Consider the following 15,322-nt stretch of genomic DNA (forward strand, 5'->3'; position numbering starts at 1 on the left):
TTTTATTTTTTTAACACCTTTATTGGAGTATAATTGCTTTACAATGGTGTGTTGTTGTTTTTTTTTTTTTTTTTTTTGATGTATGCTTTTTGTTTAATCTCAGCTCAGAAGGTAGCAGGCTTTAGTTACTGCAACCCAGGAAAAGTGAGAGGAGAAAGGTTTTGAGCCTAGACAGCTGGTGGATTTCCTGCTGGGGAAGCCTGTTAGGTAGATGGCCCCTATTCCAGCCACCCTGGGGTCATCCATTCCCAGCCACAGAGGGGAGGCAAGGACCAGTTCTCCATGAGGAGCATACTCAGGAGGTAAGCAGTTGCCCACGTCTTTATGTGGTGTGTCCTTAAATGACACGGTACTCTATTGACCTCATGTGTCTAGCGTCTCTAAACTGGATGCCCTAACACGTGCCCTGCATGCCTGTGCCGCACACGCCTCGTTCTGGACAGCCCGGTCCCGAGTCACCTGCCTTGGCTCTCGTGTCCCTTGGCACGCGCACTTCTCTCCTCAGGAGGAGCTCTCCTGCTCAGGCATGCATTTCAAATCTAAACCAACCGATCCAGAGCTCACATCCCAACCACCTCCTTTCTTGGACTCTCACACTCCTGCCCACTACCCACCTGCGCTGATCCCCCAGGACCAAGTCATAGACAGCTAGGGACAGCCCGTGCCCAGGCGCCACTGAGCTCTTCCCTCTGGCCAGTGCTAAACTGCTTGCACTGCCGTACACACCCCTTCCCCCAGAGACCACAGTGAAGTGAAGGCTCTTGCTACAGCCCTCCGCAACCCGCCAGCGCCTCCTGACCAATGCTAGCGCTTCCCTGTGCCGTCCTGCGTAGGGCGCTATGGCCCTCGGCTCGGAGACTGTGAACAATTAACTGTCTTTTTCAATGGCAGTTGTTTCCTGATCTGTTGGCCTTAGCATCCCTCAAGTTTTCTGTTACGCACTCTGTTTTATAGCAGGGCTGTTTAATTTGTACTCTGGTATAAGACCAAGAGTGGAATAAGAGGTGAGTTGGCCTCGCGGTGCGGGATTACCCTGCCCCTTTCTTCCGTATGCGTGGCAGCCCTCTCCCCCCGCATAGGCCCACCCATTGTTCCAGGCTGACTCCAGCCCACCTCTTATTCTCGGAGCCGCCCACTCCTCTGTTGCCACCTCTCCGTGCAGCTGTGTGGAGCCCCCCAGTTTAACGTCCAGTTCTGTATTATTATATCCTATATGGTTTCTTTCAGGGATGTTGCTTATTTTCCCAGCTACGCTGCTGGGTCTCCTTGGGGACCAGGCTGTCCAGGGCCAGGGACACAAAGTGCTGTAAGGGAAAGATGGAAGCTTTGACCTCTCCATGGCTTCACCTCTTGTTAGCTTTGTGGCCTTGGGTTCAGTGCTGATCCTTTCTGAGGTTTGGTTTCCTTATCTGTGAAATGAGGATGAATGGAAATAGTCCTGTATATATATATTGATATCTGGGTCTGGTGTGCCCTCCCCGTGGATCTTCATGTTCCCTGAGTGCCTTTGGCTTGGACACCAGTAGATTGACAATGGCCAATCCCATGATTTAGAAAAAGCCCAGGTTTCCCGATTCAAATTATATACTGATGTTATACAGGGAAATAAGAAACACTATTACCAGTCTTAAGATTACAGATGTTTTATGAGGAATGCACTTTTTTTTGCATTACATAAGTAATGTGACCACATTTTCAAAGTTTCCATATTAGAGAAAAGTAATCACCTATACTCTTTCTACCATAATTCAATTACTATTAGCATTTTGATTTTTTCTTATTTGTGCATTTTCTCACTTAATTTATTTTAACTTAAGTGTTCTGATCATGAATTACTTGTAATTATTTTAACGATTTTCATATCCTGCTTTCCTACTTAACATAGCTTTTTTGGACTGTGTACTTTTAAAAATATGGAAGCAATATTTTTATTTTTGATCAATCATAAAACTTATTTTTCTACCCTGGTATATTTCATATCTACTGAAATAATATAGTGGTATGAGTTAAGAGTGTCATTATGTACTGGCTATGCATGGAATTGGCATGAAGATCCTATTTGTACTGAAATAGCAACTTCAATAAATTCCTAATCTTTGTACGCTTAAAGACTAATTTAAAAATAAAATGTGACTGTAAAGAAGATGTAGCTTTAGTAACATCTGCAGTTAGAAGAAACAGGTCAGAAAGTTTGATTTAATCATATCTTATTTTAAAATTGAAGGTCCATTTTAGCTTCTTACCTTCTGAAAGAGAAGCTCAACATCTTGGGCAAGTTGGGGTGTCTACTAAGCTGTGCGGGTTCTGTCGTGCTGATTATCCACTCCCCGAAATCTGAGAGTGTGACCACTCAGGCCGAGCTGGAGGAGAAGCTGACCAACCCAGGTAACTCAGAGCCTTGGTGCCAGCGAGCTTGCCGCCTCCGGCGCGGTTCTCCCGGCTGGAGCTGTACCCTCCGCCCCGCTGTGGTCTGTCCTCCAGGTTCTTGGTTCCTCTTTGCTCACCACTGTCCGCTGCTGCCCCCCCGGGGCTGCCCTGCTGCCCTGGCCCCTTTGCCGCCTCCTGGGACCCAGACCTTGTGCATGGACGCCATCCCCCGCCCCACATCTGTGGTGCAGCAGGAGGCGCCCATTCTGCGGGATCGGCCCCAGGCTGCCCCTCTCAGGACCACCATGTGTCCAGGCCTCCGTGCTTCCCTCTGAAGTGAAGCTCTCAGAGAGCCGAGGTCTGATTTAATTCATCTTTAGAGCGCCCGCAGAGCCCTGTACTATTTTTTTTTTGGTATCTACTTTTGACATAATTTCTTTTTTTTTTCATAACTGCAATCACCACCACCCCTTCCCCCTGATGAGAGAAAGCCCAAAGTACTGCACACTCAGGCCCAGCTGCTTTTTCTTTTCTTTTCTTTTCTTTTTAAAAATTATTTATTTATTTTTGGCTGTGTTGGGTCTTCGTTTCTGTGCGAGGGCTTTCTCTAGTTGTGGCGAGCAGGGGCCACTCTTCATCGCGGTGCGTGGGCCTCTCACTGTCGCGGCCTCTCTTGTTGTGGAGCACAGGCTCCAGACGCGCAGGCTCAGTGGCCATGGCTCACGGGCCCAGTTGCTCCACGGCATGTGGGATCCTCCCAGACCAGGGCTCGAACCCGTGTCCCCTGCATTGGCAGGCAGACTCTCAACCACTGAGTCACCAGGGAAGCCCCCCAGCTGCTTTTTCTGAAATAAAGCCTGCGCACTTGCATTCAAGCTACTTCTGATTTTTCCACAAACACAGCCCACACTTTGGCAATATTTTACGTTTGCGTGTGCTGCTCTCTGCCCTCCACTACCCCTTGCCCAGTTTATAGGGCAGGCTCCCAGGCAGCTTTCCGCTGTAATGTCTTCCTGAATCTTCCCCTGCAGCAGAGCTCCATAGTCTTTTTCTTATCCTTGGGGAAGAGGGGCTCCCACCACCTGCTTGCTGATACACATGTCCAGGCTGTTTCCAGCCCTCAGGCCCAGTGCCTGGCACCCCCTTTACAATCTGGGAATGAAATTCATGGAAAATACAACTCCTTGTACATATAATAGAAGTCAACATAATGCCCTAAGAACAGTACTTTGGAATAAAATAGAATGCTCAGGTACAGCTATAGGAGAAGACATATTAAGCTGGCAGACCCCACACCATGTGCTGCAAATCTGGCAGGTGCAAAAGAGACTGACGTGGAGGTGTTGCGTCATTGACTCAAACACTAAGGATTTTGCCATCAGCAATGGGATCTTCTTTTTTTTTTTTTTGACCGGGAATTGAACCTGGGCCCCGCCAGTGAAAGCCCGGAATCCTAACCACTAGACCACCAGGGAACTCCCAACAATGGGATCTTCTGAAATGGAGAAAAACTCTTGAAGTTCTGAAAAATTCAATGTATATTAAATCCTTGCCAAATTACTCTGTTTTACACATAAAACAGGTTCTAGGCTCTGATTATTATAAACATTTTCCACTTTCCTGTCCAAGGTGACATTCCGAAGTTGTCAGGAGAACAGGATGATTTTTCGTTGTATGGGACCGTCTGCACATCCCAGGACCCCTGGCCTCTGCCCACTGTGTGCAGCCCCCGGTCGCTGCAATAGCCAGAAACAGCCCTACAAGTTCCCTGCGTGTCCTTTGAGACCACACGTGACTCTCTTTCTCTCCCACCCTACACATAGGAGCACCCTCTGCCTAGGGTTTGTTGAGTTGACCATCTTGTGAAATGGTTTTTAAAAAATTCTCAGGACTTCCCTGACAGTCCAGTGGTTGGAACTCTGCCCTTCTGCTGCGGGGGGCACAGCTTGGATCCCTGGTAGGGGAAGTGCTACGGGCCGCACAGTGTGGCCGAAAGAAAAATCTCAAAGCATCTGCGTTGACTTGTATTGCTATAAAAATGTTACTAATAGGGCTTCCCTGGTGGCGCAGTGCTTGAGAGTCTGCCTGCCGATGCAGGGGACGCGGGTTCGTGCCCCGGTCCGGGAAGATCCCACGTGCCGCGGAGCGGCTGGGCCCGTGAGCCATGGCCGCTGAGCCTGCGCGTCCGGAGCCTGTGCTCCGCAACGGGAGAGGCCGCAGCAGTGAGAGGCCCGCGTACCAAAAAAAAAAAAAAAAAAGTTACTAATAGAAGACTTATTTATTGACATGGAATATGTAGGAGCTATGAGTGTTTTAATGGTGAAAAGGACGATGGGAGTAACTTGTGTGGAGTGAGCTCAGGGGCTGTGGTGAAGCACGGCCGCAGCGGCAGGGTGTCCGGTGAGGGCGGCAGGGCGGGCGGCGGCCGCGTGGCGCGGGCTGTCCCGCCCCGCCGCCTGGGTCACCGTGCGCCCCCTCTTGTCCAGCGTTTGTAGGCTACCTGTGCGTCGTGCTGCTCATGCTGCTGCTGCTCATCTTCTGGATCGCGCCAGCCCACGGGCCCACCAACATCATGGTCTACATCAGCATCTGCTCCTTGCTGGGGAGCTTCACCGTGCCTTCCACTAAGGGCATTGGGCTGGCAGCCCAAGACATCCTCCACAACAACCCGTCTAGTCGGCGCGCCCTCTGCCTGTGCCTGGTGCTCCTGGCCGTTCTTGGCTGCAGCATCATCGTCCAGTTCAGGTACATCAACAAGGCCCTCGAGTGCTTCGACTCCTCTGTGTTTGGGGCCATCTACTACGTTGTGTTCACCACGCTGGTCTTGCTGGCCTCGGCCATCCTCTTCCGGGAGTGGAGCAACGTGGGTCTGGTGGACTTCCTGGGCATGGCCTGCGGGTTCACCACTGTCTCCGTGGGGATCGTCCTCATACAGGTGTTCAAAGAGTTCAACTTCAACCTCGGGGAGATGAACAAATCTAATATGAAAGCAGACTAGGATGTAACGGGGGGTCGGATGGCTTGAGGAACGGGAAATGGATGTGGCTTCTGGTCCTGATTTGTTGTGAAGTAGAAGAGACCGTAAATCGCTGGTGTTGGAGTTGCCTGTATATTAATGGATGGGCTGGTGGAGCGTGAGGATGCATTGCTCAGCACTGGGGTGGGGGCCCAGCCTTCTGTACTCTGAAGTTGCTCCGTGGTTGCCTGGGTGTCATCTCTCTCTGATGAGAGGAATCTTAATGTTCATTGCCATTAACCTGGAAGCTTTCGTGAATACTCTTTGCTTTTAAAACACTTCATCATTATTTAAATAGAATGGGCCTTTTCTGATTAGTCTTTGCAGGGGAACAGATATTCTTACTTAGAAGCTTACTTTGGAAATGGGAGAAATTGTTGTCTTGAAGTCTGACTCTACAGTAAATGTGTCTGTAGTTTTGTTATTTTGCATTAAGCATGTATAACATTCAGGTTTCGGATCCAAATCAGAGGTATATGCATTTAATTGGTTTTAATCCTCTGATGTGTTGACTCTCCTACCCCCAACTCCTAGACATTTTAATTGCAAACAGAGAGAGAAGGGTGAATGGAAATGATATACTGTTCCATGTGCAGGATGATTTTCAATAGCTCAAATCAATTTCAGTGCCTTTATTACTTGAACGATTCACTTAATTTGACTATTACTGTGTGTATGTTCTCTTAGATTAGAATAATGCAGCCTCCTTGATTATACTTTAATATTTCACTCTTCAAAATATAAATGTTCAGAGCAGTTAGAAATTATAATATATTCATTCACTGGAAGAGAGTCAAGACTGAGGGCACATTGGAGTAAATCAACCCTTTCAGCATGTAGTTATAGTCCAATTAAAGACAATTGACTTAAGTAGCATGAGGTATTTTATTTGTATTCAGTCTAATGTAACTGGGATCCAGTATTAAATATATCCATGTTGTCTTTCGGCAAGCATTGTGGCCATTAAGAAGAAATAAATTATTTAACTTGATAATAAGGCTGTTAAATGAGAGAGTAACTGTTCAATAGCACATATGAGTTCCCTGTAATTCAGGAACAAGTTAAAGGACACAATTAAGCTTAGGCTATATTCTACAAACTGGAACACACATAATTTTCAAAAGAATTTCTAGCAAGAATGAAAACAATTTTTAGCCATCTCCCTGTTGTTTGAGATGGCAGAGCACCCTACGATTCCTCACCCAAACTTCTGAAATGCAAAATAGCCATTAATTATTCCAGTATTTGGATCAAAGAGGTCATTGGCTATCTGTAGTAACCTTGCATATGTATTAAATGGGAACAAAGCACAGAGTGATGCAGATATTCATCAAGATATCATGTACTTCATTTGCAGTGGTTCTCCCACCCCTGCACCATGCGGCATGACGGATCTTAGTTCCCTGACCAGGGATCGAACCAGTGCCCGCTGCATTGGAAGCTTGGAGTCTTAACCACTGGACCACCGGGGAAGTCCCATGTGTACTGTTTTATCTAAATAGGAAGCTATGTCAAGTTGAAAGATGGGATTGGGTAAGGTAGATTTGGTGATACCCAATTAAATAATACCCAATTAAAATTACTAAGGAATGTCAATAGGAAAAAAAAAAAGTGTTTTTTCAGACAAAAAGAACATTTCTAAAGACCTAAGGAATAGTTCCCTAAAGTGTTGAACAAAGAGACTAAATAAAATGAGGATAGTTTAACATAGAGAAAAAAGCACCTTTTTTTTTCTTCTTTTGCGGTACGCGGGGCCTCTCACTGTTGTGGCCTCTCCCATTGCGGAGCACAGGCTCCAGACGCACAGGCTCAGCGGCCATGGCTCGTGGGCCCAGCCGCTCCGCGGCATGTGGGATCTTCCCGGACCGGGGCACGAACCCGTGTCCCCTGCACCGGCAGGCGGACTCTCAACCACTGCGCCACCAGGGAAGCCCCAAAAAACACCTTTATAAATTAAAAGTACATGTGATGATCATGGGTTATCAAGTGATCTGTGAACTAACAGCAGCAAGAATATTTAAAAATTTTTAAAAATCTTATACTAACTGATAGTTAAAAAATGCTAAAAAAATCCATTACTCTTTTTATCAGCTCGTGAAGGTTTGTTTTTTATCATCAGTATTTTTAGGACTGCAGGCCTTCATTGATTGAACTGAACTTTCTGAAAGTATAATGCAGGAGTATAACTTTCTGAAAGTATAAAAGTATACTTTTAGGCATAAAAATAGTTTCTAGGTAAGGAGTATGAGATATTCAACGAATACATGTGGCTATACAAGTATAATGAGAAAGTCCATGTGTCATATGGAAATTACCATTTTTTTGTTTACAGTTTACACGTGAAGCTTAGTTTATGTAAATTCATCTATTGATGTTCCTGATTTCAGTGAATCCATGATTATTCCATAGATACTTAGAGGTGATATTTTCTGGATTATCTCCCTATGATTTTTTTAGAGTAAAATAGAATCTCAAAGTATTAATAGTTTGTCTCCTCTTGAAGGTGATAAGTCCCAGAACAGTTAGACTCCCCCAAGTTTACATCTGTTCAGCAAATTACCTTGGTAGGATGCACAGCTCTCCTTCCAATGGAACACAGTTCATATCGTCCATTGTATTCCAAAAGTGTGACTGTAGCTTGGAAGTAATCGACATGACCAGCAGTCTAACCGCCTGATTTTCAAGTTTAACATAGAGCGTTTAACATCTGACTTATAGTATTTATTTTACAAATTCATGTTTTTATAATTTGGAATTACAAAAAAAGACTTCAAAAGTAAAAGCTTTGAAGGGTACGGCCCAGAATGGGGATAGGTCTTATATTGGTCTTTCCAAAAGTAAATACATATAAAACATTTTCATTATTATGGTATTCTTAGGGTTTTATCTTCAATTAAAGCAAGCCTCCTCTAAAATCATATGTCTGTGATCACAACTTGCAGGCTTACTCTGGATAGACACTTAACTAGGCCATTTCTCTCCTGTCTTACTTGGACAGTGCCTTGTTTTCTCATCTGAATCTCAGCATTTAAAAAGATTGCTTCCTGTCCTGCTCAGTGATCAAGTGTAGGGCCTCTTAAGGATTCTAACCCAAACCCAGCACGAGGACCACTCTGGGTGTTTTGCTGTTCTGCAGGACTGCTCCAACTCTGCAAAGAAGGATCCGGAGAGAAGGGCAGTCTGCTCCCTGTCACAGGGGGAGCAAGAACTGCCCACGGCTGGACCTTCAGGGGGAATCATCACTCAGATGTTATTATGGTCTTCTCACATTAGAAAGTTAGTGAAACACACTTTGCTGCTCTTGGTTCAGCAATAAGAAATATTCTTTCAAGCCCTACTTCTCAGGCCAATTTGATTTATGCAGTTTTATTTCCAGAGGTTCATTCCAGCTGTAGTAGATTGGCCTTCGGGTTTTTCTTTGGGTGTCACATCTGATAGAAGAGAGCACTGTTGAAGTATGCAGTCACCTCTCACCTTTCTTCTTCCTCGACTGCTTGGCTCTTTGTAAATACTGCGCTCACTTCTAGAGGCCAGTTCCTAGACGTCCATAAAGTGCTCGAGATGCACTGTCTACGGGCGTGGATGAGTCCGCGGAGACTGAGGTGTTGATCACAGGCCGCTGTCGTGCTGCCTAATAATCTTGTTGGGAGGTGACACCTCTCCTTTCTAAGCTGCTCAACTAACCCAGAAGAGCCGTCTACGGAGCTATGCCCATCTCTCTTCTTTGATGCCTACTTGATCCTGACTTAGACTTCCTGGGACTGAGTAGGAACTTGGAAAGAGAAGAAGCTTTAGTTTAGATTTGTTCATGACTGTCTGATTGGCTTCAGTGGCCTGAAGAAGTTGTCCTTACTGTGTCTGACACCACGGAAGTAGTTCACCTATCAAGCAGGATTAGATGGAATCTTGATGTTCCACCTTCTCAGGGACCAAAAACGTAACATTAACTCCCTAGCATTGACCTTCCTCCCAAGGACATGTCTGTGTTAGTTTTTCATATGTTTTACTCATATTCGTAGCTAGAGGTCTGTTAGCTTGAGTTAGGAAGAGAAAAGATCAGTTTGCACACCAGTCACACCATAAAACAGTTTATCATATAAAATACCTCAACTATATGTATTCCTCACTTCCGCCTCACAGTTAAACTGGTGATGAATTTTAAGGTGATTTTTCACATCTGGCCAGATTCTTATACCTCCATCATATACTTGAAAAGATTAAGAATTTTAGGAATGGGAACAAGAATTTGGCCCAATATCTACTCATTTATTTTCGTACACATTTCTCACATGCTCTTAAATGCAACAGAGAATTATATTTTAAGAAAATGTAACTTTGTGTTACATCAAAAACATATTGTCTAGTGAAAAGTTGATATTCAGTAGAACAATGATCATGTAAATAAACATCTATTTCAAATGTACCCAATGTGATAAAAAGCATAGTCTAGGGCCCAGTGCATGAGCCGGGGAGGATTTATTTGTTCTTTTCTCTGTTTTTCCTTGAATTGTGCAACTATAGGTGAGTCACTTAACCTTTCTGTGCCTCAGTTTCTCTACCTCTAAATGGTGGGATGGGTCTCCAAATCTGTGTTAGAGTACTCACATGTTTAGTTTGTGCTGGTAGCCTCAGACCAGAGCGCATGTGCAGGACTCCTTTGGAGCGGTGCACCATGCATCCTGTCTGCTCAGGACCACGCTGTAGACACACAGCTTCGAGCACTGAGTAAGCAAAGGAAGCACTGGGTGTAAAGTTTGCATGATTCCATGAAGCTTTAACTTTCCTTTTTCTTTGTTTTAAAAGGCAGGGTTTTATATTTTCTGTGTAAAATATGGAAATTAAGCAGGGACTTTAAAAACCTGCACTGAGAGATCACATGCTGATGGTGTGATGAGCTTCTCTGACATTCTGCAAAGGTTTATGTTCTGCAGAAGAATCAATGACTTGTGAACCAGATTGATTCTGTTGCGTTGAATTTGTAATGAATGATGCTGAACTTCCTGCTTCCAAGCGGCTCAACCCTGACCATGAACTACCTGACACCAGGTAAATGTCAGGAACTCCCAAACCACTAGTGCCAAAGGGTCACATTGAAAAGTACGGAATATTTCTTTTACTTGTCAGACTATAATAATTTGCTCCCCCCTGCCATGTCAGTGTTTTTGCAGTTTGGAAAACTTTAAGGGTACTGTTTTTCAGTAGCATTCCTGAGTGTTTTTGCCTTTTTAAATGATAACTATTACTTTCTTGTAAAATGGAATATAATTGTGAAAGAGAGGAAGAAGACTAGATAAAAAAATGTAAAATGTTGATTGGTTGCATAAAATTTTTTTCATGTAAATGTATCAGGGAAGCTTCCAATTAGCACACACACCCATTTGTCAATGACTAAGACTTGCTTATATTTTGCTTTATAGAAGTAGTCATAGCATGTTGTAATTGCCTTATGTAAATAAAATGCTATTTATTAAGTTTTCCAATAATATTTATTAATCTGTATGTGTTTTAAAATAAAATAACTTATTTCTAGCTGAACACTCGTTGCTTTTTTGCCCTTTACATGAAATGCTTGTGTGGTCTCGGGTTCCATATCATCCTAATTCCTCAGTCAAATGCTTCCCATTTTCTCGGTAGAAACAAATAGCCCAGGTCTCCATCACAATGTAGATGGACATTTTCTGTCCACCTGAGCATATCTTAGGGAACAAGTCCATGATGTGTGATTCACCATCCAGTGATTACCTTCTGATATAATGAAATGATGGTAGTAAAGAAAACCAGCTATATTTTAATAACTTTTACATGTTTTTGAGGTGTATAACATATGTTTTAAACACATGGAAAATATGAGAATCATAACACATTTTAATACTCTAAGTGTCATGAGAAATCTTGTCATTAATCTTTATTAGTGTCCTATAAGTAATTTTATTAAATGAAAAAAATATTTGAGCAAAAATATTTTTCCTTAGGCTCTATCCAAAAAGATTTGATGACTCACATTTTGATCAAAATATACCTGTATAGAAGTCAGGAACAAACATTTTAAAAAAACCACTAAATGTTTCTATGGATAACCCTTTCCACACAGGTTGTGGTCATGAAATGTGTAAGTGCCAAATTCTACAAAAACCTGCCTGGGTTGGTTACTATTAACAAAACTGTTAGTTGTAGCTGCTAGCCAAGCACAATACTGTTGAACCTGAGCTCTACATCTGGTTCTGAGGAGTACAGAAAATCAGGCATGCTCCCTACCCTTTACTTCCTTTGTTGATGAGTCAGGTGCCTGTCAGGTGGCCCTTAGGCATGACATTGTCAGCATCTTTGATGTAATATTAATCATACCATACTTTGAACCTCATATGGTAGGTAGTTTCAAAAGGGCTTTTTGTGTTGGAGAGCTGAGGCACAGTCAAGAAATAAAGAGAAATTAAAAGATACCTCTATCTATATTAGCAGTTCAGAGAAGACAGGTATTAATTCCAGCTGAAGAAATTTGGAAGAATTGCGATTGGAATTGCACCATGGCAAGCAAAATAGGAGAGATGCCAATCTAGTAACGAACACAACAAATCCATGTAAAATAGCTGGGATAACAGGCTGGAAGGTGGAGGAAAGGGCAAACTAGGTCATCTGTTAATAAAATGGAATCTTTTTATTTTGGCTGAAGATGTCTGGAGGATCTCAGTGTCCTCCTTACCCTAATTTGGCATGCTTATTCACTGTATTGGTTTTCTATTGCTGCTCTGACACATTACCACAAACTTTGTGGTTTACAACTACACAAACATTATCTTACAGCTGCGGGGGTTACAAGTCCAACACAAGTTTACCTGGACTAAAATCAAGGTGTCGGCAGAATTACATTCCTTGTGGAGGCTCTAGGGGAGTGTCTTTTCTCCGCCTTTTTCAGTTTCTAGAGGCCTTGCACATTCTTTGGCTTGTTCCCCTTTCTCCAGCTTCAAAGCCAACAATGTTGCCTTTCTCTGACTTTTCTCCCATTGTCATATCTCATTCTCTGACTCTGACACTCCTGCTTCCCTCTTACAAGGACCCCTGTGATTATTTTGGGCCCACTTGGACTACCCAGAATTATCTTAAGATCCTTAACTTAATCACACCTGCAAAGTCCCTTTTGCCTGTTAGGTAACATAGTCACAGGTTCTGAGGATTAAGACTGGAGATCTTTGGTGGACCATAATTCTGCCTACCAGATTCACTCACCATTTCATCAAGTGAGGCAATTATTAAAAGCCAACTCCTGGCTTTTAATAAATACCCCTAGTGTTATACCCAAATTCATTTCAAGTTATTACTGTCTTTTTCAGAGAGCTCTCCCCTCTCGCTCCAACATTTTTGGAAAATGCCCTACTACATATGTAGATCACCTACAGCTAATACTAAATTTTAAAATGCTAGAAAAAATTATTCACTTTGGAAGGAAAAAGGGCAGATTTTCTGATAGGGGGTTGAGCTAAAGAAAAAATACATTATCTGTAGTGCTGTTGTCATGTTTCTGCCTGGCATCTGGTAACAAAACCAAAACAGAGGAGAGTAATTGGAGAACAATTTATACATGAGAAAACAATTTGATTTAGTAATACATGATTTTTAAAAATACTATTTTAATAAGAAGTCTTGCCTCTACCTCTATAACAATGACAAAAAGTAGATTTTACCAGTTTTAATTGCTTTGATATGCAATAAACTGCACATATATATACAATTTGGTATGTTTTGATGTATGTCATATGATGGAAGCATCACCATGAGCAAAACAGTGAACATACCCGTCACTCTCAAAGTTTCTTTTTACTCCATTGTAATCCCTCTATCCTCCTTTTGCCCCCTCCACTCCCAACCATTCATCTGCTTTCTTTCGCACAGGCTCCGGATGCACAGGCTCCGCGGCATGTGGGATCTTCCCGGACCGGGGCACGAACCCGCATCCCCTGCATCGGCAGGCGGACTCTCAACCACTGCGCCACCAGGGAAGCCCTCAGCTGCTTTCTGTTGCTACATTATTACCAACCATTTCCTAGCATTTTATATAAATGTAATCATTTAGTATATACTCTTTCTTTGGTCTGGCTTCTTTCACTTATCATAATTATTTTGACATTCTGCCATGTTATAGCATGTATCAATAGTTCATTCCTTTTTTTGCTCAGTAGTATTACATTATATGGACATACCATAGTTGTTTATCCATTCATCTGTTGATGGACATTTGGATTGTTTCTATTTTTTCGTTATTATAAATAAAGCCGCTATTGAATGTTCATTTACATTCACATTACATTCATTTACATTATATCTGTTAACGGTATATGCTTTCATTTCTCTCGGGTAAAAATACCCAGGAGTTGAATAGCTGGGTCATATGGTTGTTATATGTTTAATTTTTTAAGAAACTGCCAAACTGTTTTACAAGGAGGTTGTACCATTTTACAATCCTACCAGCAGTGTATGAAAAGGCATTCAACTTTTAAAAGTTTAAAAATATCTATGATCCATGCTTGAACACTTCCGGTATATAAGATGTGCAACATCATGTGCTGGAGAAGTTATTTAGGCATTTAAGGAGCTCGCATCACAATTAGCAAGGAATATTACATACACTTATAAAAACAATGCACTGTGCAATATGACAGTAAGTGTCAGGTGTGGGGGGAGTCCAGATAGTGAATGCGAGGTGAGTCTGTGAGCTACAATGATGAGAGAAGGATGATTAGAATACTGGCAGAAAAGAGCTGCAGGCAAATTTGTTAGGTTAAGTCAACATAATTTCTAAGCATTCTTGTTCATATGAACCAACCACTACTTTCATTACAGCCATCTGCCTCCTAGGTGTAAAAAGAGTGACAATACAAGATTCCTTTATTCTTTCTCATATGTCTGTGGGTCAACAGCACAATTTTGTGGACCTCAACCAGCTTGGCTCAATGTCTGGTCTCTGAGTCAGCTAGGTGGCTTTGCAAGTTGCTCTGCTCCACCTGGTCTCCTCCTCCAGCAAACTAGTCCAGGCTTCTTCTCATCATGATTTAAGCTGGGAACCACCACATTTTCTTGGCCAAAGACAGTCCCAAGGCCAAGGCCAAGGCCAAGGCTGGAGTGGAACTGCAAAGCCACTCTGCAAAGTGGGTGGGCACATGGATGAGTAGAGAATCAGAGCCATTTTTATCAATCTACCACATCATCAGAGACCAGCTTGCCAGCTATCAATAGTCAATGTAATTCCTTATTTGACCATGTCATCTAGCTAGAATTCAGCTGAGACCAAAAAGGTAAGCAAAAAAGTTCCTCTGGAGCCAGTTCTAAGAAGCACATCTGTCTGGTTGCCAAGCTTACAGATTAAATTAGAAGCTGCAGAGTTACCAAAACCAGACTGGTCAGGGGCTGTGCAGTCTGGAACGTTAACAGTCCAGTTTGAAAGGAGCAAATTATATCTGGCATTTTCTGGCTAAATAAACATAGACTTCATTTTAGAAAGATTCCCACCGAAAATGACTTAAATTTGGTATAATAGTGTTTCTGTATCTAGTCAAAAACTGTAAGAATATCCCCAGAGGACTTTTGCACCTGTAACAAAGGTATTATTGATTTATTAGCAGGTCTCACTGCAGATGTAGCTAGTTGCGCTTCCCGGTTTCTAAGAAATGAGCCCTCTGTCTTTGTCCTTTTTCGAGGAAACCATGAAGATGGGTCCCAGGAACTTGCCACGTTCCAGGAGGAGCCAAGGCAGGACAGTTTAACAGTGGGTTTCCTGTGCATCTCATGAAAAATAAATCTCTGCTCCAAGTGTTGGGAGACCGGCTTTTACCAAACCACAAACTCTCCCAAAGAACTGATCTATTCCCCGATTCGGTTAGTTAACTTTTGGGAAGAGAGGGCCTGACCCTGAGCCGAGCCCCCCCACCCCCCCGACCCCACCCCCAC

The 15,322-nt window shown here is 43.1% G+C and overlaps 1 protein-coding gene across 1 annotated transcript in view; it reads left to right on the forward strand.

Annotated features, from left to right (window-relative positions):
• NIPA1 (NIPA magnesium transporter 1) overlaps nucleotides 1-10,907 on the forward strand; it is a 43,815-nt gene extending 32,908 nt beyond the window's left edge. The window contains exon 5 of the mRNA XM_024117096.2: nucleotides 4,854-10,907. Within this exon, the coding sequence (XP_023972864.1) occupies nucleotides 4,854-5,365 (512 nt within the window). The 3' untranslated portion in view covers nucleotides 5,366-10,907. The remainder of the gene's footprint in view (nucleotides 1-4,853) is intronic.
• The last annotated feature ends 4,415 nt before the right edge of the window (nucleotides 10,908-15,322 follow it).

This window comes from Physeter macrocephalus, chromosome 2 (assembly GCF_002837175.3).
Source record: "Physeter macrocephalus isolate SW-GA chromosome 2, ASM283717v5, whole genome shotgun sequence".
Lineage (NCBI taxonomy): Eukaryota > Metazoa > Chordata > Mammalia > Artiodactyla > Physeteridae > Physeter > Physeter macrocephalus.